General features: G+C 38.6%; 2 protein-coding genes across 3 annotated transcripts; one reads left to right on the top strand and one right to left on the bottom strand.

The window, feature by feature from the left end:
- Positions 1 to 791: 791 nt before the first annotated feature.
- Positions 792 to 7,282, bottom strand: LOC116040500. Of its 2 annotated transcripts, XM_031285916.2 has the most exons (11): positions 7,111 to 7,282; positions 6,525 to 6,673; positions 6,266 to 6,422; positions 5,272 to 5,655; positions 4,163 to 4,444; positions 4,047 to 4,070; positions 3,773 to 3,874; positions 3,626 to 3,656; positions 3,151 to 3,200; positions 2,940 to 2,974; positions 792 to 1,122 (listed from the first exon to the last, which is right to left on the bottom strand). In XM_031285916.2, exons 1-11 carry the CDS (start codon positions 7,178 to 7,180, stop codon positions 1,024 to 1,026), a joined length of 1,383 nt encoding a protein of 460 aa, XP_031141776.1. In that variant the 5' UTR covers positions 7,181 to 7,282; the 3' UTR covers positions 792 to 1,023. The 2 variants fall into 2 exon arrangements, with proteins under 2 accessions (XP_031141776.1, XP_031141777.1); XM_031285917.2 differs by lacking the exon at positions 5,272 to 5,655 and having other exon boundaries at positions 7,111 to 7,278.
- A 4,127-nt stretch (positions 7,283 to 11,409) lies between these two features.
- On the top strand, positions 11,410 to 18,519 carry LOC116040449 (rab11 family-interacting protein 4A-like). The gene is made up of 3 exons (XM_031285794.2): positions 11,410 to 11,720; positions 16,414 to 16,501; positions 18,362 to 18,519. The coding sequence occupies exons 1-3, from the start codon at positions 11,493 to 11,495 to the stop codon at positions 18,451 to 18,453; spliced, it is 408 nt and encodes a 135-aa protein (XP_031141654.1). The 5' UTR covers positions 11,410 to 11,492; the 3' UTR covers positions 18,454 to 18,519.
- Positions 18,520 to 26,384: the final 7,865 nt, after the last annotated feature.

Here is a 26,384-nt window from a genome sequence, read left to right as displayed (position 1 = left end):
TTCCTTCACAATCACTACCCACTGTGTCGCACAGATATGACAGAACGTATTACATTTGTGAGATATATTATTATGTCCTGGCCCGGCCCCAGATTATATTTCTGAATGACTCTGCTCTTATCAACCTGCACACAGTCTGAGGTCCTCAGGCAGGAACTTGTTTGCTGCTTCTATCTGAAGCGGTAAGATTTTGCAGTTAGGGAACTTTAACTCCTGCCTGATCAGTAAATAAATCAGTATGCCTTTTCAAATCACTTCTGAAAATGTTTTTTTTTTTTTTTTATCACCTTGTTTATTTAGGGTAATTTATTTTAATAAATACACATTCATTGTATTAATGTGTGTATCTAGGTTGGTATATGTACTAATACATCTGTAACATGTATACATATTCTCACATTTTTTCTTGTAAAGCACTTTGAAATTTCTGGTTTTGATACAGTAAGTGCTACATCAATAAAGTTTATTATTATCACCATTACTATGTAACTGCAAATAAAAATAATGTTTAAAGCTCTGTATATAGTATAGTACTATGTAGTATATAGCACTACAAAATAAATTGTATAGTTAAGCCTAAAGATTATACAGATTGATACAAAACAATCCATTAAGTAGCTGGTACTAAATTCTGTGACGTCTGGTCAAAGTACATCTGCTGATGAAGTTCCTGCAATAAGATAGAACGCTCCGAAGCAGCTACTAAAAGGACCTTGCAGTGAGATTGTTTTGTCATTTGCCTTTTTCTTAAGGTCAAGAATAAACAAGTTATTAACAAAACAGATACAAACTTAATAATAATAAAATCTGTATTTGGATTCACTGGCTCAGTAACATGTAAGATCAAATAAAAATCATATCCTGTCAATTTTACTGCCACACATGAAATAGGAACTGAGGAAATAGCCCTTCCTGTCCCGCTGTGTAACTCCAACTGATGCTACATTGATAAACTACTCAAATAAAGTATAAACACAGAGAGAGGGAGAGAGAGAGAGAGAGAGAGAGCAAAAACAAACATTTCTAATGGATTGGAGGGATCGGGGTTGTGAATGTGGAAAGCGAGTTCCATAAAGGAGATCTGGAGCCTGTCTCTGTAGTTGTGTCCACACTGGCCCATTCCTGCAACATACACAAACACACAAGCTGTTAAAGATCTCAGTGTAGGGTCATTTTCTGTGACATACTCTACACATTCTGCTGTTTCCTCTTGTTCTAATTCAATCATCACTTTCTCACTCTGTCAAATTACCTATATTCACATTTCATAACAGACCAATTATGTTTCTGCCCGTGTTCCTAGATCCAATCAGTCTTTGGCTGCCTTTTTAAATATCATCGCAATTCTGTCTTTCACACCTCTGCATCACCACCATGTCATGCCATTCCCTCCAGTATGTCCACGGAGATTCAACAGAAAGTTTCCATCACACACATAAAGGCTTCACTCTACAGCATCCAGACTCCGGAGAGATCCTGCCTATCACCCATCTTCATATGGGCCTATGCTTAATGAAGATGCTTCACATCGATGGAGTCTTATCGCCAAAGTCTTTCTCTGTTGCAAACCTCAATAAATATTGTTATACACTTTCAATTGATCTCTAAGTTCAAAATCAAAGAAAACGGTTACTTTGCTGTGCAGCGACAACATGTAACAAAACAAGACATAATTGATAAAATACCCCCAAAACACCTGCCATTCTTGATCAAATTACTGCTCTAAAGTAAAAGGTAAGACACTCCAGATCACTGCTAAGAATGAAACATGTCTGATATTAAATATTCAGTTCAGATGTTTCATGATAGCAGGTATCAGCTGGCGATGACAGAGTTCTGTCCTCTTAAGATGGCTGCTCAGTAACAGTGTGCAGAGAGAAAGAGAGAGCCTTTAGTCTAATGACTGAGTCTGATACTGAGATGATGATGATGATGATCATAGAGCTAATTTATCAACGTGATAATATATGTGTAGGTTGACAGTGTATTTGGTGATTGGCAGTGTGTGCTTACGTGTGTGTGTGTGTGTGTGTGTGTGTGTGTGTGTGTGTGTGTGTGTGTGTGCGCGTTTCTGTGTGTGTGTGTGTGTGTGTGTGTGTGTGTGTGTGTGTGTGTGCGCGTTTCTGTGTGTGTCTGTGTGTGTCTGTGTGTATCTGTGTGTATCTGTGTGTGTCTGTTTACAGCAAAGGGATCAGGGAAGTTTACAGTTGTTTGTCAAATTAAATCTACAGGAGGAACATACTGTAGACCGTGAAATACCAGAAATACCTAAAGAAGAGAAGCAGACTAATGTCAGAAAACTGCACAAGATCGGCCTTATTTTATGTTAAAATGAATATTATTGCTATTGCAAAGTTTAACATGCTTAAAGGATAAGTCTGGTCATATTCTATGTTTTTCTTATTGTCAACAAATCCCATCAAAAGACCAAAGATTAGATTTACATCTCCAGTAGGAACCAATGGGCTTGAGGCTGAGTGCCACAGACTAGAGCTGAAGATCTTTGCCCGAACTTGATGGGTTCGGTCGGGTTTTGTCTTAATTTCTCTCATTTTACACGGGCTGGGTCCGGGCTCGGGCTTGTGCTCCAGGTTGCTCGGTAAATGAGCGGTCAGGTGATGCGTTTCGATTGTACTTGTAAAATGTACTTGTCGGGCTCGGGCCGAATTCTGTTGGGCTCGGGCCTTGTCGGGCCAAACCTTTAAGGCCCGATTACAGCTCTACCACAGACACTCTGGGAAAGTCAGAAAGTAAAGAGAGACGGACTATTGGTTGGTTCATGGGATGAACAATAACAAAAAGCCAGCCAGCCTCATCCTTTAATTCAAAGTATTGTAACAGAAGGTACAAAGGTAAAAGGAAGCTATTGCCACATCATAGTTTATAAATCACCAAATAATATTTATTAGAAATTGGAGATTCAGATGATTCATAACTACCTGAGAGGGGAACCTTGTACGCCTGAGTGTAAGGTCTGCAAAACACAGAAGAAGAAAAACAAGCAAGCACAATATCAAGCAGTGGTTTGTGGTTTATCAGTATATCTCTTTACTTCCATGAAATATACTGCAGAACTAAAATTGCCTTGTAGAAACTAAAGGAATTTGAATGCAGACAATTAACAAGTCATAAATATGACCGTAAACTCACCAACAACATGGTCCTTAGCATGAACTTGAGTCCAGAACTGGGCTTCCTGTCTGAAACAGTTCAACACAGCAACATGTTTTACTACAATACAATTACGCAATGCACTAATGCATTTTATGTACCAAGTTATATGGAAATCAACTTGATAACCCCAGATCGGAGCTGTGTAAAGGCAAGCCATAATGTGTAATGGATATTCTTATTGTGAGAGAGGGATCAATAAAGTGCAGCAACTTTTCTCTGCTGGCCATTATACATTTTTAAACTATAATATTTGTGCAATCTCTGAGCAATTTTAGGGTATATGTTTTAGTGATACCTTTGTTTAAAACAGTTTGTTATGTTGCCAACTTGAGAAAAATATTTGCAGTTGCTTATGTGTCACGGCTTTCTCGCTTGTTTAGGGTAACTTTAGGAAGACAAAATTATTCTGGATAGACAAACAGGGATTTAATGAGCACTGAAAAGACAATACCTTTTCTTCTTTTCCTCGGCCGCTGCTTTAACTTTAAGGGATTGTGAAACGAGAAGAAATAGAGGAAATAATAAGTTTCACAATGGAAGACAATCACGGCTGCATGAATGTATCATGTGAGAAAGCAGAGATTCATGTGTAAAATACCTTTCCTGTGTGCCACCACAACCACAAGTGCCACTGAGCAGATGAACAACACCACAGCAGAGAAAGAGCCCAGTACGAGAGGCCAGTCCACACCGGACAAATCTGCAGACATTTGTTTATATCTCATCAGCATTAATGTGAGATATATAAATATTTGTATTCATGGTTACTGGAGTAGAAGTACGAGACATTTCTCATGTCTTTTACTCCCTGCCACTCAAAATGCATAATATAAAACTACGTATGAAATAATGACACATTATTGCAGGTCTACCTGTTGTTGATGGAGGAGGAATTCCTGAAAGAAGAGAAAAGAACCAAACAGTCACATTTTGTGTAAAATGATATATCTAATAAAAACACACATATAGTACACCTGTAAATCTACACCTCTGGTTACAGCCAATGAGAGGCTGCGCTCAGAGCTGCTCCATTTCCTTCCCAGGAGGACATCGTACTGGCACTGGTAAAAAGCCACTGGAGCATCCTGAACAGGCACTGGGAAGGTGGCCTGATGGTCGAGCAAGGTGGCACGGTGAGTGGCAATAGGAAGTTCAATATCAGCCAGGTAGAGGGAGAACACAGCACCGGGGTAAGCAGCAGAGCCTGTGCAGAGCAAATGCCACACGTCCGTCTGCTGCTGGACGACAAGGGTGGGAACTGGCAACGCATCTAGCAACAGACAAAATCAGAGGAAACATTAGTCTGAGTGATTGGTGCTGGCATGTATCTTATAACCTCACTAGGTTTTACACTGTAGGCTATATATATACAAAAATATGTTTCTAGATTGGATAAATAAGGTGTTATAGTTACAAGTTAAATCATTCATCGATAAATTGATTAGTCATTGAAGAGAAAATTAATCTGCAACAATTTTGAAAATCAATTAATCCTTAAAGTGATCTTTAGGCAAATAAGTCACTAGTTCCAGCTTATCAAATGTGAATATTTGCTTTTGTTTTATACTATAGTAAACTAATCATTTTGAGCAATTGAAATATGTCAAGTTGGACTCAGTGATTGGGATGGTGGGCATTTTTTGCTGTTGATTGACATTTAAAAAACATAATATATTGATTAAAAAGACACATAGTGAATATAATTACTAGCTGGAGCCCTAGTTAAAACATTTTCCAATTTTAATGAGCACTAAAACACTTGCCATTCAGTGCAACATTCATCTCCTTTGCAAATGTTATTCATGCATACAGTAATTAATTCAAATAACCAGAATATTATTCAGAATGCATCATAATAATAGTTACAATATCTAATTCCTAAACACAAAACAGAAAAAACAACATCCCATAACAATAAAATAACTTGAAAAAATAATATGATTGATTGAAGAAAAGCCACTTAATGTAAAGGAAGTTTATAAATGTTAGTCTTTAGTAAAGATTTAAAGGAAGTTAATGGAGTAACAAGGTAAACAACACAGAGGCTGTTCCAGAGCTTGCAGGCCCTAGGAGCAAAACGTTGTGTGACACCCTCACCTGTAATAGTGATTTGAACCATGTTGCTGACAGTTGAATTGACCAATCCCCTTTTTTTGGTGATCTGGTAAAGGCAGGTGTACTCGCCCTCCTCTCCTCCCCTAACTGGCCCCACAGTGAAGACTCCTGGCTGGGGTTCAGGGTTTGATAGCTGACCAGCCTGAGGCTGGAGGATAACAGATGTTGCCCCTGTTTGCACAGCAGCCCTCAGCAAAAGGAAGGTCACTGGTTTGTTGTTATTGACAGACTGGGACTGAAACTGGTTCAGAAGAGGGACTGAGCAGCTGAAGGATAGCATCTCCCCACGTTTTAGCACACCAGTAGAGGGATTCACAGACAAGACTGGAGGAGGGAAAGAGGGCATGGAGCGAGTAGGGACAGCATCTGGAAAGTACAGAAAGGGAGATGATAAAGAAACAATTATCTCTATGTTTTTGCGGCCTTATTACTTTTACATATTTGTTCCTCCGCACAAAACCCATGTAAACCCCAATGCTAACAACCTTTGTTTGCCACTGTTGCTAGCCAAATTTGTCTGTCACCGTCAACAGTAGAAGCCAGTACACATTGTGTTTGATGCTTTTGTGTGTATCTGTGGGTGTGTGGTTTCTATATGAAGTGCAGGATGTAACTACCACTCCACACACCCACAGAGCGGAGGACAATAAGAGACCACAGAGAGCACCTGCATGCAGCAGTGTGTTTTGGAGGTTGGAAAGGAGCGGATGGGAGTGTTTATTATTTTATACCACATGTAGAATCACTACTGGGTGCAGAGTGAACAGATTAACTCTACAAACTCTTTTGTTTCTCTTCTAACGAGATGTGGAGCTACAGCCCATAGACCACATCTCCTCTCTGCTTTGTTCTCTATCCGAGACCTGTGTGAGTAAAAGCTTCCATCGAGAAACTGAAGGTCAAATCTGATTTTTAAATCAGTCACAGGCACAATTTCTATAAAGATTCTCTATAAAGAAGAAAAACATAGACACACCTCCTGTGTGCTCCAGCTGCAAATAGGGACTGAAAACACTGTAATGACCATCCTGGTCCTTGTACAGACAGCAGAAGAGTTGGACTGAATTCCCTTCATTTACCCTCACAGTGAACTGAACCTCCTCAGCACCAGACTGCAGCTCCTGAGAGTCCACCTCAATGAACGAAGAGAAACACAGAGAGGAATAAAATCACAGGAGCCCAGTGATAAGACAAAACACATCAGAAAAAATATATATATCCTTAAAAAAAAGTACCTTCTCTCTAGTTCGGTACAACATGAAATTAACCCCTCGGTGGCCCTCTGGGGCCTGGCAGACCAGAACCACTGCGCTCTTTGACCTCGAATAAATGTCAAGTTTAGGCGCAGGAAGAGGAGGAGAGGAAGTGGAAGCTGAAAGCCTTCCTAGACAGGAGAGAGAAAGGTATAACATACAGCAAGAATCAGATGAAGTTGACAAATTCCTTTTGAGGTGGAGCAATAGTACAGCTGTGCAGCAGGCATGTAGAAACACTGCTGTTATTGCTACATGTGGTGACGCTCACTTTGTACCAAACTGATGATTGCAGCTATTCAGAAAATTACAATGCGACATGAAACTCAAAATGGAAATATTGCCTGTAACTTCAATATTTAGTAAATTTACAACAGACATAATTGTTTGTGTTAATGATTATATATGTAATGGCAATTGTTTACTTTTTCTTTAACCCCCCCCAAAATCAGTGAATAGATATTTCTAGTGGAAATTTCTAGTGTATTTTTTAGCTGTAAGACAAAACAAAAGAAATAACAATAAGAATAATGTATTTAGAAACACCTCTAGTATGTATGATACTTACCCCAAAGTTGTAGAGAAGTGAATAACAGAGTGTACATCCAGAGTGATTGTCCACCACTAACAACCTGCATTGTTGACTCAAGAAGAAAACTGAATCTGTACTGAATATAGTATGAAAGCACCTATAACCATAGGCTGCTCTCTCTCTCTCTCTCTCTCTCTCTCTCTCTCTCTCTCTCTCTCTCTCTCTCTCTCTCTCTCTCTCTCGCTCTCATCTGTTTTCTTAATACGCATCACATCCTCTTGAAGACAGAACGATTGGGGGAAGTTGAACCAGTAAACACACTTCCTTTTTTGGAGTCCACTGGTTGGGTGTGTGATGAGAATAAATAGCAGGCCTGTGTCTCAGTAACCCACATGTAAAAATATTTCTGTGTCAGCACATTAATCGAGACTAAGCATGTCACATGGTGCCATAGGATGCAATGTGCTTTATAATCAGTGGAAAATACATTTACTCAATTATTGGGAACACCACCTAAATTGAGATACCAATATATTATTTCCATGGCCTAGACAAGTTCAATCAACATTTGTGAACATGAGCTACTCTCTCTCAAAGCCAGAGGAGTAGGCTAAGTCTCAAACATGTGACGTTATCAACTATAAAGTCTGGAGCTGCTCCATAGACAATGATTAGGAGACTTTGTGGACCCACAGAATGTTTGTTTTCTTTTTATATTCCCAAATGAGCTTAATCTATTGTAATGCTTTCAGTTCTGAAACAGAAAATGTTCCCATATACTCAGAAAATTCCCCTGGGTGCTCTCAGTGTCATCTATAACATCTTTCCCGATTCATCATTCCTATTGTCTATGGAGCAGTTCCACACTTTATACCTGATGACTTCAAATCTGAGTTTTAGCACTCTAGTTTTTGGATTTGGGAGAGATTTGTTCATGTCAAATATTTTTGGACTGTATAGGAATAACATGTACTGTATGAATTTTGAAAATGTGCATAGTTCCCCTTTAAGTGCAATTTGAGGTACTACTTGACTAGCATTTCCATTTTTCATTATTCTACTGCTCAGCCAATATTTAGTACTTTTTACTTAACTACATTTATTTGACAACACAAGTTACTTTGCAGATTCACATTATTAATACAAAATATAAATCAACTAATAAATTATGTTGTATTATTATTATAAGCCAGCAGTATGTAAAGTAGTTGAAATTAGCCCCACCTTGCAGCTGCAACATTAGTGAGAAAGATGTAACCTTGTCAGATTAGTATATTTATTTCTTAAAATGAAAATGTCATATTATGCAAATAGGATTTCATTTTCTGATAGATTAGATTATTAAAGAAATAGTGTCATTAAATATTGTCATGATGAAGTACATCACTGCCTTTTTGTTTATTCATTGATAAAAATCTTAATAAATTTTAGATGTTACAGCTGTTATGTTATTGTTTTGTTATTTAACACTGTATACTGTCATATATTAAATGCAGAGTAGCCTACAACATGTTCAGCAAACTTGCCTTTTGGTTCGCGAAAAGGAAGTAGACTTAAAAGTGTTGGAAGGGTTTGAGTCAGCTGCATGTGCAAATGATGGGAGAAAATGAGAAATTGCATAATAGAGACCAAGAATTTGGTCATTAAATGATGAACAAGATGTTTATAAACTATATAAACAACTCCAAACTTGAATCTCTGTGAGGCAGAAGTAGTTTAGTTTGCATAACAGAGGGACTAGAACTTAAGCCTCGAGGAGAATTAAAGTGTGCATTATAAATCTAATTCATCTCAAGGTGGTAAATATTCTTAAAGAGGATATTAAATCACATCAGTCATGGAACATTACTCTGGCAACTTCCACTATAGCACCCGGCAAAATAAAGAGTCATATTTCATAATGAATTCATCAAATCCTTCATCTACTCGTGTTTTATTGACAGTGAAGTCAGTTTTACTGCGGAGGAGTTATAAATTTAATCGCAAATGCAGATCCTTATGGATGGCCTGCCTATCACTTTTTATATAAGAGCCTCCTCTTATTAAGAGTGATCAGGTGCAGCAACATTTTAAAACCTTTAAAACACAAAGTCACGTTATCTTGCTTTTAAGGAAACTGGGTTTAACAGGACAACTTTAAAACACTTTTTCTTTCTAGAATCTCTTCTAAGGATTCATATTTTGTGTGTCATTCCCACCCAATATACATATACAAATATGTACAGTGAAGGATACACAATGACGCATGTGAAATACAGAAGAGAATAACTAGTGGCTACTGGTGAGCTGGTGGTATATTTTTGAGGAAGAATATGAGTTATGTTATTATATTGACAATAGCATTGTTCTTTGAAATTCCCCACTGAATCATTTTCTAAATAAAACACAAACCCCCCCCCCCCCCCCCCCATTTTTACCAAGACATTGGTTTCTTTCCTTCATGTACTGTAGGCTAATACATGGCAGAGTAGACATTACAAGACCCAAAAACACACAATTGTTTTAAATGCAATTCTGGGTACTGTAAACTGAATAACACATCACCATCATCTTTAAAATCCACCAGGAGACAATCTTCAGCTTCAAGACCAGAAACACAACACTGCTTATTTACAAAGCAAGTTGTGGGTTCAATCTCAGTATAATGATTCTTATTATTAGCAGTACAATACAAAATAGGGAGACTTTTGTTTTGTTTTCCCAGACAGTAGCGATTTTACATTTGGTCCTTGCATGTGATCAAGGAACAGTTACTTTCTATCCCACTAACTTATTAACAACATCCGCCTTCCATCCTGCGTGTGAAGCTGTCTCTGATAAGATGCTAAAATGAAAGTGTATTGAGAAATACAGCCATATGCACAAATAGCGAAATTATTCCACTAGAAACGTTTAAGAACCTTTGCTCTGTAAACCACACGCCTATTCATGTAAACCAGAGAAATGTTAACTGGCATTCACACATGAAACCCAGTCACATGCAGCTGATACCATGAAATTTGGTACAGATACCCACGGTGCCCTGATGATGAATCCTAATGATTTTGGTGATTCCCTGACCTTTCCTCTAGTGCAGGGGTCTTCAACGTTTTTTAAACCAAGGACCCCTTAACTGAAAGAGAGACGGAGCAGGGACCCCCTACTACATATATTGTATAAAATGAAGTTGCATATTAAACTGGGCCTAACCTAAAATAACATGTAGGGCGGCCTAAAGCCTTTATACATAGCCTTTTTGCATAGAATACCAAGCTATTAAAATAGCCTAATAATTGTTGGCATGATTTTAGAAATCATGTTTTAATGTTAAAACATACATGTATAATACATACATATATTAATTCATTAATTAACTATATGTTGATGGCTATCTTAGTGACTTACCTTATGCCAGTAAGCCTATCATTAGTGGAGATTTATATTTGCTAATAATAGGACTTTTTAATCGTTGAAAAATTAACAATAATTTGGCGGCCCCACTGCATTGACTCTGAAGACCCCCTAGTCCCGGACCCCCAGGTGAAGATCCCTGCTCTAGTGCCACCAGATGATCAAAGTTTCAATTTTTCCTGTGAAATATCTACTTGATGGAGAGGCACATTTTAATTTTGTACAAACGTTCATGGCACCCAGACAATATAATATCCTAATGATTTTGGTGGACTTTGGGTCTGACAAATACTCACATTTGCAAGAAATGTCTTTAAAAATACTGGATGGACTGCATGAAATGTGTGACACATTGATGTCCCCGTAGAAGTTTTAACTGTATTGGTGTTACCCTGACTTTCCCTCTAGCAATACCAACAGGTCAAAAAAGGTTTGTCCAATTCTTTGGCTCATGCAAACCTGCAACAAAAAAAGACTTTCCCATTAGTTTCAGTACTTTGTGTTTATGCTAATTATCTAATGTTAGCATGCTAACACGCAAGATAATAATTGAACATTATTCCTACTTACGTAACATCAGCATGTTAGCATTTTCATTTTTATTGCTGATATTAGCATTTTGCTAGCTTTGCTGTAGGTCTTATGTGGGTGAAAACAGGCTATCGGGGCCTCAGTTTTAAATCACACACCACTTTTTACACTTCAAAGAAGAAAATGTCTGTTACAGTAACTGACCTTTTCTTGTGATTTGTTTATTGTGCTAACGTTTGTTGTAACAGCATGCATGGTAAGCTATAGTTTAATAACCTCTGCATATAGCAGATACTCTCTAACAACATTGGTTACTATGGCAGCTGTTCTACACTACAGTGAAGCTGAAAAAGTGATGACAAACTGACGGTGAGGGATTAGTGGACTTCTGGAATACATTGCTGTGCTTCCGGTTTGTGACTTGTTCTCTGTCTATCAGCATCAGCATCACGCCTCCTCTCGCGCGCAGCAGCAGCATCCACGAGCTCTTGTGTCACATGCGCACAGCCCGAGCGATTTCCAAACAACATGGTGTTTTTGTGATTCACGTCGGGCTAAAACACAATAAAGAGATGGATAAAGACTTTTTTCCTGAGCCGGGACGTCTGTTGACATTTGTGAGGAAACTCAAAGAGGTGTTTGACGTGTGTGACGAAGACTCAGACGGGTTTATCCGCCCTGAACACTTTGTGCAGTTGGGTTCCCAGTTTGGACAAGCAGAACAGGTGAGCACACGTGTCTTGGACCTTCAGTAATTGTCAGCCACTTCACTATGATACTATAATAGGCAACCGAATAACGCTTGCATTTGCCACACGCCCTTATTACTTTATAGGCTAGCCTACTGAAGAAGCTTACGCGAAGTTCAGTTTTTGTTATTGGACACACGAGAGGTTAATTGGGAAGAGCTCAGCTGGACCTGTGGGCGCATGTCTCCTGATGCAGAAGAGATTCCTAAATAAAGTTTTCCAGGTTGGAGCCAAAGCAGAAATTCAATTTTGTTCCTTGTAGTTGGAATAGTGTATGACAGTGTAGCAAAACAGCCAGATGCTCCTTTACCTCTTTGACCTAAAAGTTGTGTGTGGAATAAGATGGTTGTTTTTAAGGAGTAGGCCTAGCCTAATTTTATTTTTTACTGGGCACTGTGCACTGGACGCTCTGGTGGAAATATGCAATTCACTTTTAACATTTTTCTAACATTTTAATGGCAGGTGTAGAATATTAGAGACGTTACATTTGTTAACTAACGTGGAAAGTCAGGTAAAAAACATCCCTTCGATTTGACAAAATCCAGTAATAAAAGGAGATGAAGCCAACATATAAACCAGAGGAGCAACAAAATGATGGCATTTGAACAAATTGAGATGTGACTAGTGCAAACTGACCCAGCAGAGGGCTTTTGCTAAGTATAACGAGAAGTAGAACTATGGACCGATAGTTAATGGGCAAAATCAGTGCACTGTATGTTGACCAATTGATAACAAGAAATTGCAGTAAGGAAATGACAATGGTTTGAACTCATCAATAATGTGACACTGTTACATGTATTGGTCCAGCAGAGAGCACAGACAAAGACTGTAAAAAGTCCCAATTCGTAGGCATACTTATCTTGGAATTAAATGAAACATGTAAAGGCCGTTACAGACCAACCAGACAGCCGACCGTTGGCAGAAAAGGCAGTTGGACTGATCAGTGTCCCCGAGTTGGTCAAAAAAGTGCCTCGGAAAACACCAAAGCGACGAGACGTAATACGTCTCCATAACGGCAGGTGGCGCTAATCTGTATTGTCGCCCAAAAACTGAAAACCGGCAGCTGATTGGACAAACGCGTCACGTGGGTCTGGCTGCTGCTTCCGGATTTGGGATTTTTGAACTGGCCATTAATGGCGACTCATTCAGAATACGATCTCATATTTTACTAAAATAGTTCACCGAAACGTGTTTCTGAAAACATTTTAAGCGAGAAATAGGCCATGCAGTTGCTGAATCTGTCTTCATTTCAGATCGACAAAGGTCAGTTTAAAATATTTTCGTCAGATTTTGAGAGGCTTAGTCACGGTCATCCCGCTTGCCATTTCCGGGTGAGTCCCCACTGTCCTGTCTCAACTGAGCATGTCAGGTCGGCCAAAATGAAGGCCGACAGCTCCTCCAACGGATGACGGCACAGAACACACCGAACAGACTCGAGTCACTGACCTCGCCAGACTGTCCAACGGCCGATTATCGGCCCGGTGTGTAGCTGCCTTAAGGGATCCCTATCAAAAGTGTATATTGTGTTAATCTTCTATTTTTTTAAAGGCTGATATATCATCATCATATTTTTTTTTTATCATATTTTGGCCTATTGTTTTTTTTTTGCCGCTTGTCAAAAAATAGGCATTAGGTCACCAACTGAAATGGAGGGTGCATTATCTTGGCAGTTAAGGAGCAATGATTTACCAAACCTGCTTTTTATCCAGTGTAACACATTTCTTCTGATTTTATTTTGTAGTAACGAGTAACTAAGATGCTTAGGGGAAATGTAGTGGAGTAAAAGTATACATTTTATTTAGGAAATGTAGTGAAAGTAAAAGTTTCCTCGGAATTTGAATTAAAAACAACGTTTACAAGCAAACACATTTACAAAAAACAATGCCCATAACAGGTTCGAATATTAAGGGCTGCCTAATATTCGTTCGAATATCAATATTTTTTTAAATATTCGAATTATATTCGAGTAATGAAGTTCGGAGTCAAAGCCCTACTCTGTGTAGTAAATTCAATGAACTATATTTCTCTGTTAGGAACTTCATTTGTGCAGAACATCAGTGCGTGTACAGTTTACATACCTAGCAACACAACACAATACCACACACATAACCAGTCCATGTATTGGACTGTTCCTGTTAATATTCGTAACTGAATAACTATGAAGCTTAGTAAATAAATTGTTTTTCACTTCAGTTTTTCCAATACATCTCGATTCAGGATGCTGTTTCATTTGATTGAGGATATTTTCTTTGAAGTATAGCATTAATTATGGAAGACATGCCTACAAAACAAGTAAACTAATTTGACTTAAAGAGCTTAGTTTGGGATGAAAAAGGAATATTATTGGTGTTTTTCATCAGTGCATATATGTCACAGTGGCCATCCCTCATGTCTCAATGCAAGTCAGAGTAAATGAGCACTGTGGTTGATTGGCTCCCCAGTGTTGTGTTGTTCATCAGCAGGAACATTGTGGAAGCACTGATTAGCTCCAGGGGGACACTTTCCACTGACCTGACAAATGGGTTAACAGGATGAAGTGGATGCTATTTATAACTCAAGGACCTATACATTAGTAGAACCTATGCAATAGAATGCTAAACATTTTGCATTTCACAGTGCATTGTATAACCTTTTTATTTGTTGTTTATCCTGTTCTTGTGATCCAACTATCTAACTCGTGTATTGCAAGTTATTCAGAATTTACACAAAAAACTGACAAAACAATATCTATTCTATGATGATAATAAGATTGTATACAAATAAACAATCACATGCACATTACACCTACATTGGGTTGGTACTTTTAAATTCATGCACCGTATTAAGCAGCCGCCTCCTGCATTGCCCTCTCATGTCATTGTCCTATATGGGCAAATCCCACTGGCTGCTCCATGACAACCTAACCTACTATTGTAACCAGTAGGTGACACTCTCCCAGTTGTACAGTCACATGCAAATGTGCACACACTCACGTAATCCTACAGTTTTCTCCTCTGACCTCTTTTCTTCCCCTTCTATACTTTTTGCCTGCATTCTTTCTAATGGCCAGGAGGGGTAGATGCGAGAATGTAGTTACCGAATGAAGTTACAAAATGTAGTTACCGCAAGCATCAATAAATATGAAGCCAAACGCAGCAATAATCTACTTTATAATTCATTATACATAAAGAAGTGACTCACCTTATAAGTAACAAGATGTGACCTAACCCAAACCCTGCCTTTTAACCTAACCCTAACCTTAACCCTTCATAGCTAGCTAGCTGGCTTACTTAAAGTGCTCATATTATGCTTTTTGGCTTTTTCCCTTTCCTTTGTTGTGTTATATATCTTTTTTGTGCATGTAAAAGGTTTACAAAGTGAAAAATCCCAAAGTCCATCCCAAAGGGACTTACCATCTCCATGTTGTCACATTATGACAAAGTCTGCACTTCTCAAGAAAATAGCGAAGTGTAATGGATGCATAGATGCTGATTCCTGTCCATTTTGGACATCTCCACCACCATGAACTTTGCACATTGGATATCTCCTAATCTAATAGGCAGATTGCCATGAATTTTGCAAGATGACAAACCATGTTGGTTTAATGACTCAATTGCCTTTCCTCCATTGTCATTATCTTGACAAACATAGCACTCGGTACTCCTAAGGCTAAAAGAATATTAAAACCATCAATAATGGTATGTTTTGCCAAACAAACACACCATTGTGCTGTGCGATAAACATTACAGATTCCAGTGAGGTTGTAAACATTGTCTTGTTGATGATAAAGGCAATAATAATAATAATATGTTGTCAGTTAGACTTTTATTGTTGGTTATAATCCTACAGGGCTATATTTTAACATTCTGTAGGACCTTTTTTGCATAGTAGATGGAGGACAATTCAAATTCACGTGTTTTAATGTTTTCTGGGGGTAAGTTGTTTTATACAGCACGGACTGCATAGTGTAGCTCTGCATTTGAAAGACCACAGTGTTTGCATTGATAAAGAGGATAGATGCAGCATGAGAGAATACTATGACTATCAAACTATCCGTTATACTTAATATGGTTGGTGATATGAAACCTTTTGCAGCGCGCTTCATCTCTGTAAAGAGCCTTAGTGCAATGTTAAGTCAGGATGAGTCATGTACTTATAACTGGTTTGTATTAATCAGCCACCTGTCTATCTCGGAAACCAACTGGTGTAATGTGACAGTGAGAGGCACAGACGTGCATTAACACACGCACATGCAAATACATGTTGAAGAATGTTTGAATAGGGCTGAGGGTCATTATAGGTACTTTTTCAATAACCTGACACCAATATGATAATATAACAGGATTTCAGTACTGATGGCTGAGTTCTGTTATGTCGGCGTTACACCAAAATGAAACACTGCCAATGTATCGGCCCTCAGCCAGCACAGAATATATTTACAGTGCCTTTTGTACCATTTGGGCTGTAAATTATTGGTAATTTTTGAGCAGTGCAGTTTTAGGACCATGGATTCCAAATTGCTCCACAGGACCTACAGACAAATATTATAGTATAAAGTGATATAGTAGTATTAAGTGATACAGGGAGCATAATAACCTCATCCATAATTTTTTAAATGTACTGTGCATTAACAGAAAAGTGTTTGGTGTGCTCTGATAGCGGCCATGTTTTTTTCCGTACCTTTCCACAGGTGAAGAAGTTGGCCCAATGTCTACACCCTGACACTTTTGGGAGGATCAACTTCAAAAACTTCTGCCGTGGTGTCCTCACCATGAAAGGTTAGAATGGGCTCAAGTATGGGAATACATTTTCTGTGTGTGAGAATTAATAGTTTTAAGGGCTGCACATGTGTTGGTTTAGAGAACACACTGTAAGTCTATAACAACGTCTTGCTCCCTTAACAATAGCTTTGGGAATAATTTAGCATAGGCTACATTTCTTTTTCTATTAACTCAAGTCCTACTACCATTCTCCTGTTTGTGAATAATGCCTTTATGCATTTGGGGAGAATATAAGTAATCAAAACCAAACCTCCACATTTTATACAGAATTATGGAAGGATAAAAAGGGTGTGAAGACAGCTTGATGGAGTAAAACCAATGGTTACTGCCCTGGAGCATACTGACTGATAGCAAACTTGTTCATGTACAGAAGTATTTTTTTGTATGTGTGGCTCTTGTGAAGCCCTGATAATGCTTCCATGCTTAACCAAGTGGAATTATGTAGCATGTATGCCAACTCATCATAGTTCCTCTTTCCGAGTTCTGTTCTCTTTGTATTCTGCCCAGACTCAGAGTCTCTGTAAAAGCAGGTCAGCTTACCCACTACAGTGGACCCAGGCCAACCAGGACACAGGAAGGGACAGAGCCGGGGCACTGCCACTGAGTTAGAGAGGAACAAATTGGGTTTCTAGTTTTTTGCACTGCTGAGTGGTATTGAGTTGACCTGACATTAATAATACGATGTTCATTTAACCCTCAAGTGTCAGTTAATGATCTATTTCCAAATGTGTGAGCAGAGAATTATCACCTGAATCTGCAGCTCCATTCGACTTTACTTTATAGAGTTAAAGACTAATTGTTTAGCTGTCCGGCTGCAACTTTACTGTTTTGGTTCACTCTCATAGCTTTAGCGTAGTTTTCGGTCTCAGCAGGCAGCTGCTATTAATTTTTTTTTTTAAAAGCCCTCTGTGCATCTGCTCAGCACCAAACAGCAGACAGACACAGTTAGCAACTAGCTGGTGAACATAGTGGAGCATTTAGCAGCTAAAAAAGATCAATATTTCCCTCAGGAGTCGGTAGAGACCAAAAACAGAACCAAAAGGAAACATCACTCCAAATGAATGATAATGTTGCTCCGCAATTGCTGGAAATGTAAATGACCATCTATTGCAAACAAGATATCAACTTAAAACGTGAATATGCTTATGTTTTGTTTACTTGTTTCCTCTGCTCTCAAATGGCCAAAATAATTAGTCATTGCAGTTTTAAGGTAAAGTTTTCATTCCATGCATCAGTTTATTTAGCATTTTGCTGGATAAGGTGTTGCATCTTTACCTCATATCAACTCTGTAAGCCCTCCCCTTGGTGCCACTTCTGTTTCAACGAATTTGGGTATCTAAATAATAGATCGGTTTTATAAATTACACCACTTATCTGCTCTCTCCTACAAGTTTGATCACAGAGTGTTTTTTTGTTTTTTTGTTTTTTTGTCCTGATATTGACCCGCTGTTTTTAAAGTGGTTTGGAAGCATCAGAGAAGCTACTTCTCTACTTCTCTAAACCACAGGAGTGTCCGGTTGTTGGGGCTTTTGAAAGGTTTGCAGAACATTGTCTTGTTGAAAATCAAAACTAATGTGATGCTGATTTTCTTCCTTTTTTGAATTTGCTATTTTGAAAGTAAATACAAGTAATGGTGTTCAGGTGAATAATATAAATTGAAAACCTAAAATATAAAGTCACTTAACACCACAAAGACAAGCCTGCCAGTGCATTATCTCCAACCAAAATACAACACACAATATACAGCTGTTTGTCTCAACAAAGTTATTGTGTATTTAGCAGCACATGCTTTTAGAAATGATTGTAGTGCAGAATCTCAAACAGACTGAGATGAGTCATGCCTGCTTTTCTTTGCAGGTTATGTTGGGATCCTTAAAAAGGAAAGAAGGACACAGTTCATCACAGGGCCATATGAGACAGCTAAGAGTTGCTATCGGGTAAGTTTTTAAGTGTGTGTCTGTGTGTGTTGGATATACAGTACTGTATCTTGATTAATATCATCGGCACTGCAGCACATTAAGTGTGCAGCAGGTTAATTGTGATACAGCAAGAAACTACAGAAAGTACTGTACTTGGCAGCTTTCCTCTCTATTATTTTTACAGTCCACATGTGCACATGTGAGCAGCTGTTGGAGGGGAGTCTCAGCAGTCTGTGGGCTATACCACAGTTTAGAAGATATATGTAAAGTAAATAATGGTTATTTTCTGAATTATTTCTTTTTAGTGTTTAGTCTTAAATATATAGTTTTCGGTAATCCATGTGCAATAAAGAAGAACATGTGCTAAATGTTCATCTTCAATAGCCCTCAATACAAGACCAGTTACACTATGTATTGTGGGCATTAAATATATTTTACAAAAATGTAACAGCCATGTTGAGAGTCAGAACGACAGCAGTCAAGTGCATGCAGCTTGTACTTTTACTATTCTGCCCACTTGGTGGTAGTGTTCAGCTGCAGATGTGCAGTAGAAAGTATGTATATCAGGTTCACTTACACACTAAAATACTTGTATGTCAACAGGACAAAAATCCCTAATGAGTTCTTGGATTAGGTGCATTTCTATAAACTGATGGATTTGTTCTTCAAAATGTATTATTTTGGATTTTAAGCACCCTTGGTTAAATGATGAAATCTACTCTGGAAAGTTATTACAGTTTTAGTCATTTGGTCTTATTGCCACAAAGTCTTTTGTTCGAGTCCAACTGACGTTTGGGTACGCTGAGATAATTGGTTCGTTAATCATAGTCTAACTGAGATCCCTAGGTGTTACATGTGACGCATATTTCATGAACTCCTGTGGTTATCTCTTGGGAAATTTGGTATTTTCTACAATACCACTCCCTCTAGCATTAAGAACACGGGTACTTTGCATAGCAACAAAGTCAAATGAATGTAAGCTCCACTTCATAGTTGAGAAGTAACTGTTGTAGAATATTCTGTGCAACAGTTTGCGTCAATATTCTAGCTTTAGATTGTTTGTCTTTAAATGTGACCACAGGTTTAGAGAAGTTAAGAGTCTTTTCTCTGCCATTTCATTATACCAATGGAGAAGTGCTCTTAAAATATTCACACTGGGTGAAATACAATACGCTCACGAGTCACTACCTACTGAATCTTTCACGGGCAATACAAAACACTTCTCTTTTTTTGGAAATGCTGTCTCATTTGCAAACTTCCCTTTGAAACTCAGCTTATGAAGGTTTTCTGGTAGCAGTCATACCATTTTATATTCCAGGAAGAGGTGTGTGCTTTCATCCAAGATTATTTTTCACTATTTATTATTTTTTCCACACAGTGACAGGTACGTGTTGCAGTTATGGGTTTCGTCATCTGTTTGAATAAAAATGCATTGTGTTTTTACCCTGGAAATGTCTTTAGCATGACCGGGAAACAAGAAATTAGCCAGAATGGAAATATGCATGTTACTGTACTTACAGTATGTGATGTAGAGACTAGATAGAGTAGAGACTAAGGATAAATGATGACATTTTATATTGTGATAGAGGATTTTATCCATATGGCTCACACCTAACTTACAGTATTGGATGGCATAGTAATGGAGATGAGCATTGAGATGGAGATGATGAACAGCTCATGTGAGAGCAACTTGGCTGGTCTGTTTACATAATTGATCTGTTGTAACATTGCGTCTATCGGGCTGAGCAGCATAGATGGTCGTTTACAGGGAGTGTGTACATACAGTATACAATTTAAATATTCTACATAAAAGGACTTTCTCACTAAGACTTTTTTTCAGCTTGTTTTTATGTTTTATTGAATGTTTACCTCTAGTGAAATACGCTTTAAAGCTCTAAACTGCTGTGTGAAAAAGCAGCCACTGCATTGTACTGCACTGCACAGCCAGTTGATGCTACAGTATTGGTTTCCAGTGTAATTTGCAGATACTTCCTCTGTTCCTCTCGGTCTATGCAGAGCTTATCCTCTTGGACAGAGATAACCTTGAAATTAATAACTGCTATTTAACCTTTTTACTGATAGCAACCACATCTCCTCAGTCTACTGAAGAACTTCTTCTCTCATTTTCACATTAGAGAGGATTTCTCTCTCTTTTGCTGTATGAAGATATGTTGCATATTTTTTACAATTCGATTTATGATCTATAGAAGCTCAGTTATTTGAGTGCTGAGGTGTCTTGTTGTTAAGGAGGCGTAAAGTTGTGTTGCCATAGCAAGTAGAGGGGGGGGGAGGGAAGGGTGTGTGTGTGTGTGTGTGTGTGTGTGTGTGCGTGCGCGCATCAGGAGAGCAAGCTAATAAATCATCTCCTAAGTCTATTACACACACACACACACACACACACACACACACACACACACACACACACAAATATTAGTCATAACAGGGGAAAGACTCAGCATGGCCAAGGCGGGTGCTGAAATTAATTTTGGCACATAGCAAAGACAGATTGAACTAGTGTACTAAGCACCTATCCTGTGCATGTGCCTGCTAAAGTGTGTGGGGATGTCTTGGCCTATGTGCTCAGCTCCAGAGTAACAAAGACAGGGGTAGCAGGATCAATAGGAGAAGGGTGGGAGAAGGCTGTAAACGATACATTTTATGAACTGGAGTAAAAGACAGAAAATTAATTTCTAAATCACTTAAATCTGTCAAACATCCTTGATGATATTTAAAGCAGCTTTCTGTTGTGCTCCCTGCAGTGTGCACAGACAAATGCTCCTCCATGTAAACATTTTGGGACTCATATGAGTGACAGTGACCAACATATTGTATATTTAACCATGTTTTATACAAAATCAGCATCAACTGTTTTTTGGCCATGTGGGGACTTTGCAGCAAGCTGTAAACACACCACTTGTATATATGACATTACCACCTTATAAAGTTGCAATGACCAATACGTTAGCAAGCAGTTTACACATCCGACAAATAGGCAACATTAGCATTCATTTGGAGTCATGTCTGTTGCTACCCTACACTAAGTGTAAGTCCAATATTCACTCTATTTAGCTCTGTTTTTGTCTTCAGCTATTTCTAAGGGAAATATCTGGCTCTTTAGCTGTTAAGTGCTCCACTACTACTTCACCAACATACCGGTAGTTGCTGACGCCATGTCTATACAGGAGGTGTACACATTAGTATCACGTTAGCAGAGCTCTGTCTTTGTCTATACAGAATGTGTTCAGCAGGCACATGAACAGATAGACCCTAGGAGGTGCTCAGGAACCTGCTTTGGCCTCTCACTAGATAAATGTCCTTTTTGCAAGACATATTTTTCTGTTTCTTTTCTAATTTTATATATTTTTTAATTTATTTTTTTATTTGGCCCATGGCATCAATTCTCAATTATACAACAAGTAGATCCGACCAGGCAATCTGATTGGTCGACTAGACATTTAGAACGTTATCAAAACAGCATGATAGCACACCAAGAGCCGTTTGAGCACACCATCGCTAAAAGTATCTGCCATTTCCATGTCAGTATTACAAAGTTCAATCAAAAACGTTGTGAAAAAATGTATTAATGATAATAAATCATGAACAAATGTGGAACACACAAAAGAACATATTTATATAAAGTGATTCATTGGCTTAAACAACGCACTGGAGTTGACTTTTACTGGAAATGTTTAGATCACATCAGCTGTGCCTGTGATACGGCGCTATGTTGAAAAATAGCCTTCTACATGTGAAGTATAATAGCTAAATCTGTTTTTTCAGCAGATATCTTAGTTACAACAAGATTGAGTTAGCAAAGCAGTTTTGTGTTTATATGTGCGGTATTTATTCCGTTTTAGAAATCCTATGATCTTAACGTTATCTTAAGTTGGCTGGCTGACTAAACAGGAACGGACTACAAATCTCTGTGTCTGTTGCTTTTTTTATTTTGAGAGCGAATTGACCCACAATATGAATATAGTTTGATTATTTCTTTTATTTTGTTGGTAACCGTTGTATGTATAATCTCAATATTACGCTGAAGGGTGTGATTTAACGTCATATTATTGGCACATCAGTGATGCTTACGAACCTCGGCCCAAGTGCCTGTGTACTAGCCGCATCACTGCTGTACCGATAATGATGTTAAATCACACCCTCTTGTGTCATTTTTCTTAATTATTGATTAGCAGCTTTAACTAACCCAGCCTGTTTAATGTTGTTATCAAAAACTTGCCAGGGAGTTGTCACCACTAAAAAGAAATTACGCATTTGATCTGCAGTGATAATGCAAGTACATTATTGTTCTGGGTTTTGCAGGGTGCAAATGTTCCACTCCTTCCAGAAACTATTTTGCAGAGCCACCGTTGTTGCGTCCGGAGTTTAGCGCTGCCCAAAACTATCGTGATTGGTTTAAAGAAATGCAAACAACCCAGAGCTTTTTTTGTGTGGTGTGGCCAGACCTTACTCCACAGCGCTGTGGAGATAGGTCTGGCAATGTGACACTAATCACTTTTTAACAGCAGGGAACCTCAATTAACCTGATCCTGAAACTATGTGAAAACCGTGTGGTGGCCCAGATTTACTGAGCAGCTGCAGCAAAATAATCAATAATTTACACCTAATTTGTCCTCACGTTGAGGGATGTTAATTTCTTCTCCTTAGGGTTTCTAGCAGGTCAGAGGAATCATTTGAGCATTCTGCCTGTAAACTGCCTTCCTCTCAAAGCTTGTCTGCTCTTTCTCTGCGTGTTTTCTTTATCTCCTGCTTTTTTGCTTGATCTCTGTGTGCTCTCAGTTAAGGCACATCCTCCCTGGGTTATCACCAAGACGATTTTGTGTGTGTGTGTGTGTGTGTGTGTGTGTGTGTGTGACGGATGCAGAAGTGGGGTGTACAGGTCAGACATAAGCACAAAAAAATTGTTGCCATCTTGTCACCCTCTTCTCTTTTTATTAATGCTCTGCTCTAGTTCCCCCACCCCCCTTGTCTGCTTCATACTGTATATGCTCTTGTTTAGATCACATTTCTTGGTGTTATTTATTATCCATCACTCCCCTGCACTCTGCTGCACCCCTTTGCTTGTACTTTGTTCTTCCCTCATCTTTTTCTAGAATTCTCTTTCATTCATTGCTTCATTTTCTCTCTCTTTCCCCTTTGCTTGTCTCTGTCTTGATCTCCGTTCTGGTGATTTCTCCATCTCTTCCTACTTCCATCCTCCTCTTATCCCTCCTTCCACATTAGCACATCACATGAGTAGTGAGGAGGAGATTGCTGTGCCAGTCTCTGCTGTCATTTCATGGTCTAATTGAAGAACTGCGATGGAAGAAAAGTGAGACAGAGAGTTGCGAACCGAGACAGGAGAGAGCAATAATGACTAAAGTTAAAACCAAGAACAAAGAAAAACAAAAAGGGGATGAAAAAGGGATCCAGCAAGAAACGGAGAGAGTACAAAGAGAATGTTTGCTGTTTACCATTGTTTGTGCAAGAGCACGATGTGAAAATCAGCTATCCGAGCCGCACTGCAGACTATGAAGCAGAGGCAACATCCCTGTCACCATCTGCAACATGAACACTTCCTCATGAGGACTATCCACAAGCCTTCCTCAGAGCTGTGTATTGGTGGTCTTTGGCTATTTTTTACAGTTGAACTCTCTGTTTGTCAGTCAGCAATGTAATGATGCAATTGGCTCATGGTCATATCACAGTATCGTGGTTAAAATGACTCTTGTGGCCGTGCAGATTGTGACTGTTGTCTCTCAGAAGCAAAAGCGAAACAGTGTTGTTATGGAACCTCAAAACCTTCTAGTGAGGAAGTCTAAAAGACTACTTAATGCATCCTGTTTCCGACCAACTGTCAGTTGGTTTCTTTAAACCATGACTACAATCTTTCCGTAACCTTAACAAATAAGTTGTGTTGCCTAAAACCTGACCAAACCTAATCCATAGCAGTGGCAGCTCAGAAATGAATAATTTGTGTAACCTTCATATGCATTTTGGAAGGCACTGACAAATTATGTTTTCCATGTTGATTGGGGCACCAGCTCTGAAAATGCTATAGTAGCCTACTATTTCATTGTTAAGTTTGGCAAACTGAGTTTACTTTGCATCATGGGGAACCTCCATGCTGTGGGGATGTTGCTGAGGTGTTTAGGCCACTCTGCTAACTCTTGTTGCCACTGTGACCCTGATCAGGATAAACAACTCGAAAATTGATCGATTTTTATTAGTATCTTTTCTCCTACATATGTACTGAAGATCAGGCTTAGGATTACAAATGTATGAACATGACTTATGCCACTGGTTCAAAGTTTCCTTAGCAGGATGAAATGGTCTGGTTACATCTATGGTTCAGTTTGAATAATATCTAAGAACCACACTGTAATGAAATCCACTTATGTCAGATCTTTGTTGAAGATGGGGGCAAAAACTACCGGTATGGTTTGTAGAGGTTGACAAATCATTTCAGTTCTGTGTATGTTTTATGTTTTTGGCACACATGCGGAGCAGCATGTGTAAATTCCTGCAGGCATGTAATGTTTAGGCAATCCCAAACCAACACAACACAAACTTTCTGGCCACATTAAACGCCAACACAGCTGACTGATACCCACACTGACAGCCATGGAACCCTTACAATATGTGATGCCACATTGTGACCCATCTGGTATGATTTGATGTGATGGCACATTATGACAAGCTGTCTTATAGATTTACCATTTTCTTGTGATAAGTGCTGGCAGTGTGTGCTTTTTCTGTGATGTCTGCTAATGACCAAGACCTTTTCTCAGCTGCTGCTGTTAAAATCTTTTTGAAAGTCATACAGACGTATGGAGAGAGCTAAAGTTTGTGTTGCATCTTTTGTTAACTTTCTTACAGCAACAATCATTAAAATATTCAATGTACAAATGCATCTTAAAATATTTCTGAGAATTTTGGAAAATGTTTGTCTTACAGAATTACAAATATTTGTGTTTTAAAATAAACGTGAACATCACAGAGGTGTAACAGAGCCTAATTTCACATAGTGTGATGATTCAATCTTTCCTCTTCGATAGCAGTTAATAAGACAAGCTGATTTTAGGCCTAATGTTATAAATATTGCATTCAGGTGCAAAATGTATCATGTCAGCTGTAAATATATTACCCTGTCATGTAATTTTTGCAACCCAATTTAAGTTTTAGTTTGTTCTACACTTTTTTGACAATCCAACATTTACACCGGCTTCATGCCGTGATTGGCCAGATGTGCGGAGGTGAGAAAGTAAGCTGGGTTTGAACTCTCTCTAACTCTCGTTTTAATTTTTTTACACAACTAACAAATAGCCAACTATTTGTGGACAACAAAAACATGCATAAGTACAAACTACTTATTTTCGTGCGTGACCCGGTTCAGGTTTGCAGTGCATATGTAAAAGTAGTGTACATACAGTAAAATGACTACAGTACTGTAGCATTTCTACCACAGCATGTAGGAGGAGCAGAGCATGTAGGTTAATTAGCTGTCGCACATACAGCCTAAAGCAAAATCAATTGGTATTCATTTATTTGTTATATTGATAGTATATTGACTTTGACTACATCTAAAGGAGGTTATGGGAAGTAAGTGTACATGTGAATACACACCATGTGAGTTTTGTTTACCTCTGTCTGAGCAAGTGAGGAGAAATTGATGGAGAAGTGATGACAGTAGAAAGAATGACACAAGGGAAACTAATGGATTGATAGATGTGAAGGAACGAGAGTTTGGAAAGAGATAAGAGCTGTAGAAGGAATGCAGACAGAGTCTGAAGAGAGACGAAAGGAAAACAGAACAGGGAAAAACTAAAAAGATATGTGGACTAAGAGAACAGATGAACAACAGAGATGGATAAACTAAACAGCACCTTATCTAATTTATTAATCAGTGAATCATTTGGCCTGTGATGGTGAGTGACGGGCCCCATTACTGCAGATGACACTCATCA

Source organism: Sander lucioperca, chromosome 4, assembly GCF_008315115.2.
Source record: "Sander lucioperca isolate FBNREF2018 chromosome 4, SLUC_FBN_1.2, whole genome shotgun sequence".
NCBI classification, from domain to species: domain Eukaryota; kingdom Metazoa; phylum Chordata; class Actinopteri; order Perciformes; family Percidae; genus Sander; species Sander lucioperca.
This window is presented reverse-complemented; position numbering and strand designations above follow the sequence as displayed.

Bases quoted from the DNA above. Each gene is read 5' to 3' on its own strand.
- LOC116040500 (XM_031285916.2), bottom strand. From the start codon at position 7,180: ATGCAGGTTGTTAGTGGTGGACAATCACTCTGGATGTACACTCTGTTA. The intron at 6,423-6,524 runs GTACTTTTTTTT...TCGTTCATTGAG, and splicing joins TGTACCGAACTAGAGAGAAG to GTGGACTCTCAGGAGCTGCA. The intron at 3,657-3,772 runs GTATTTTACACA...AATCCCTTAAAG, and splicing joins TGTGGTGGCACACAGGAAAG to TTAAAGCAGCGGCCGAGGAA.
- LOC116040449 (XM_031285794.2), top strand. From the start codon at position 11,493: ATGCGCACAGCCCGAGCGATTTCCAAACAACATGGTGTTTTTGTGATT. The intron at 11,721-16,413 runs GTGAGCACACGT...ACCTTTCCACAG, and splicing joins AGTTTGGACAAGCAGAACAG to GTGAAGAAGTTGGCCCAATG. The intron at 16,502-18,361 runs GTTAGAATGGGC...TTTTCTTTGCAG, and splicing joins TGGTGTCCTCACCATGAAAG to GTTATGTTGGGATCCTTAAA.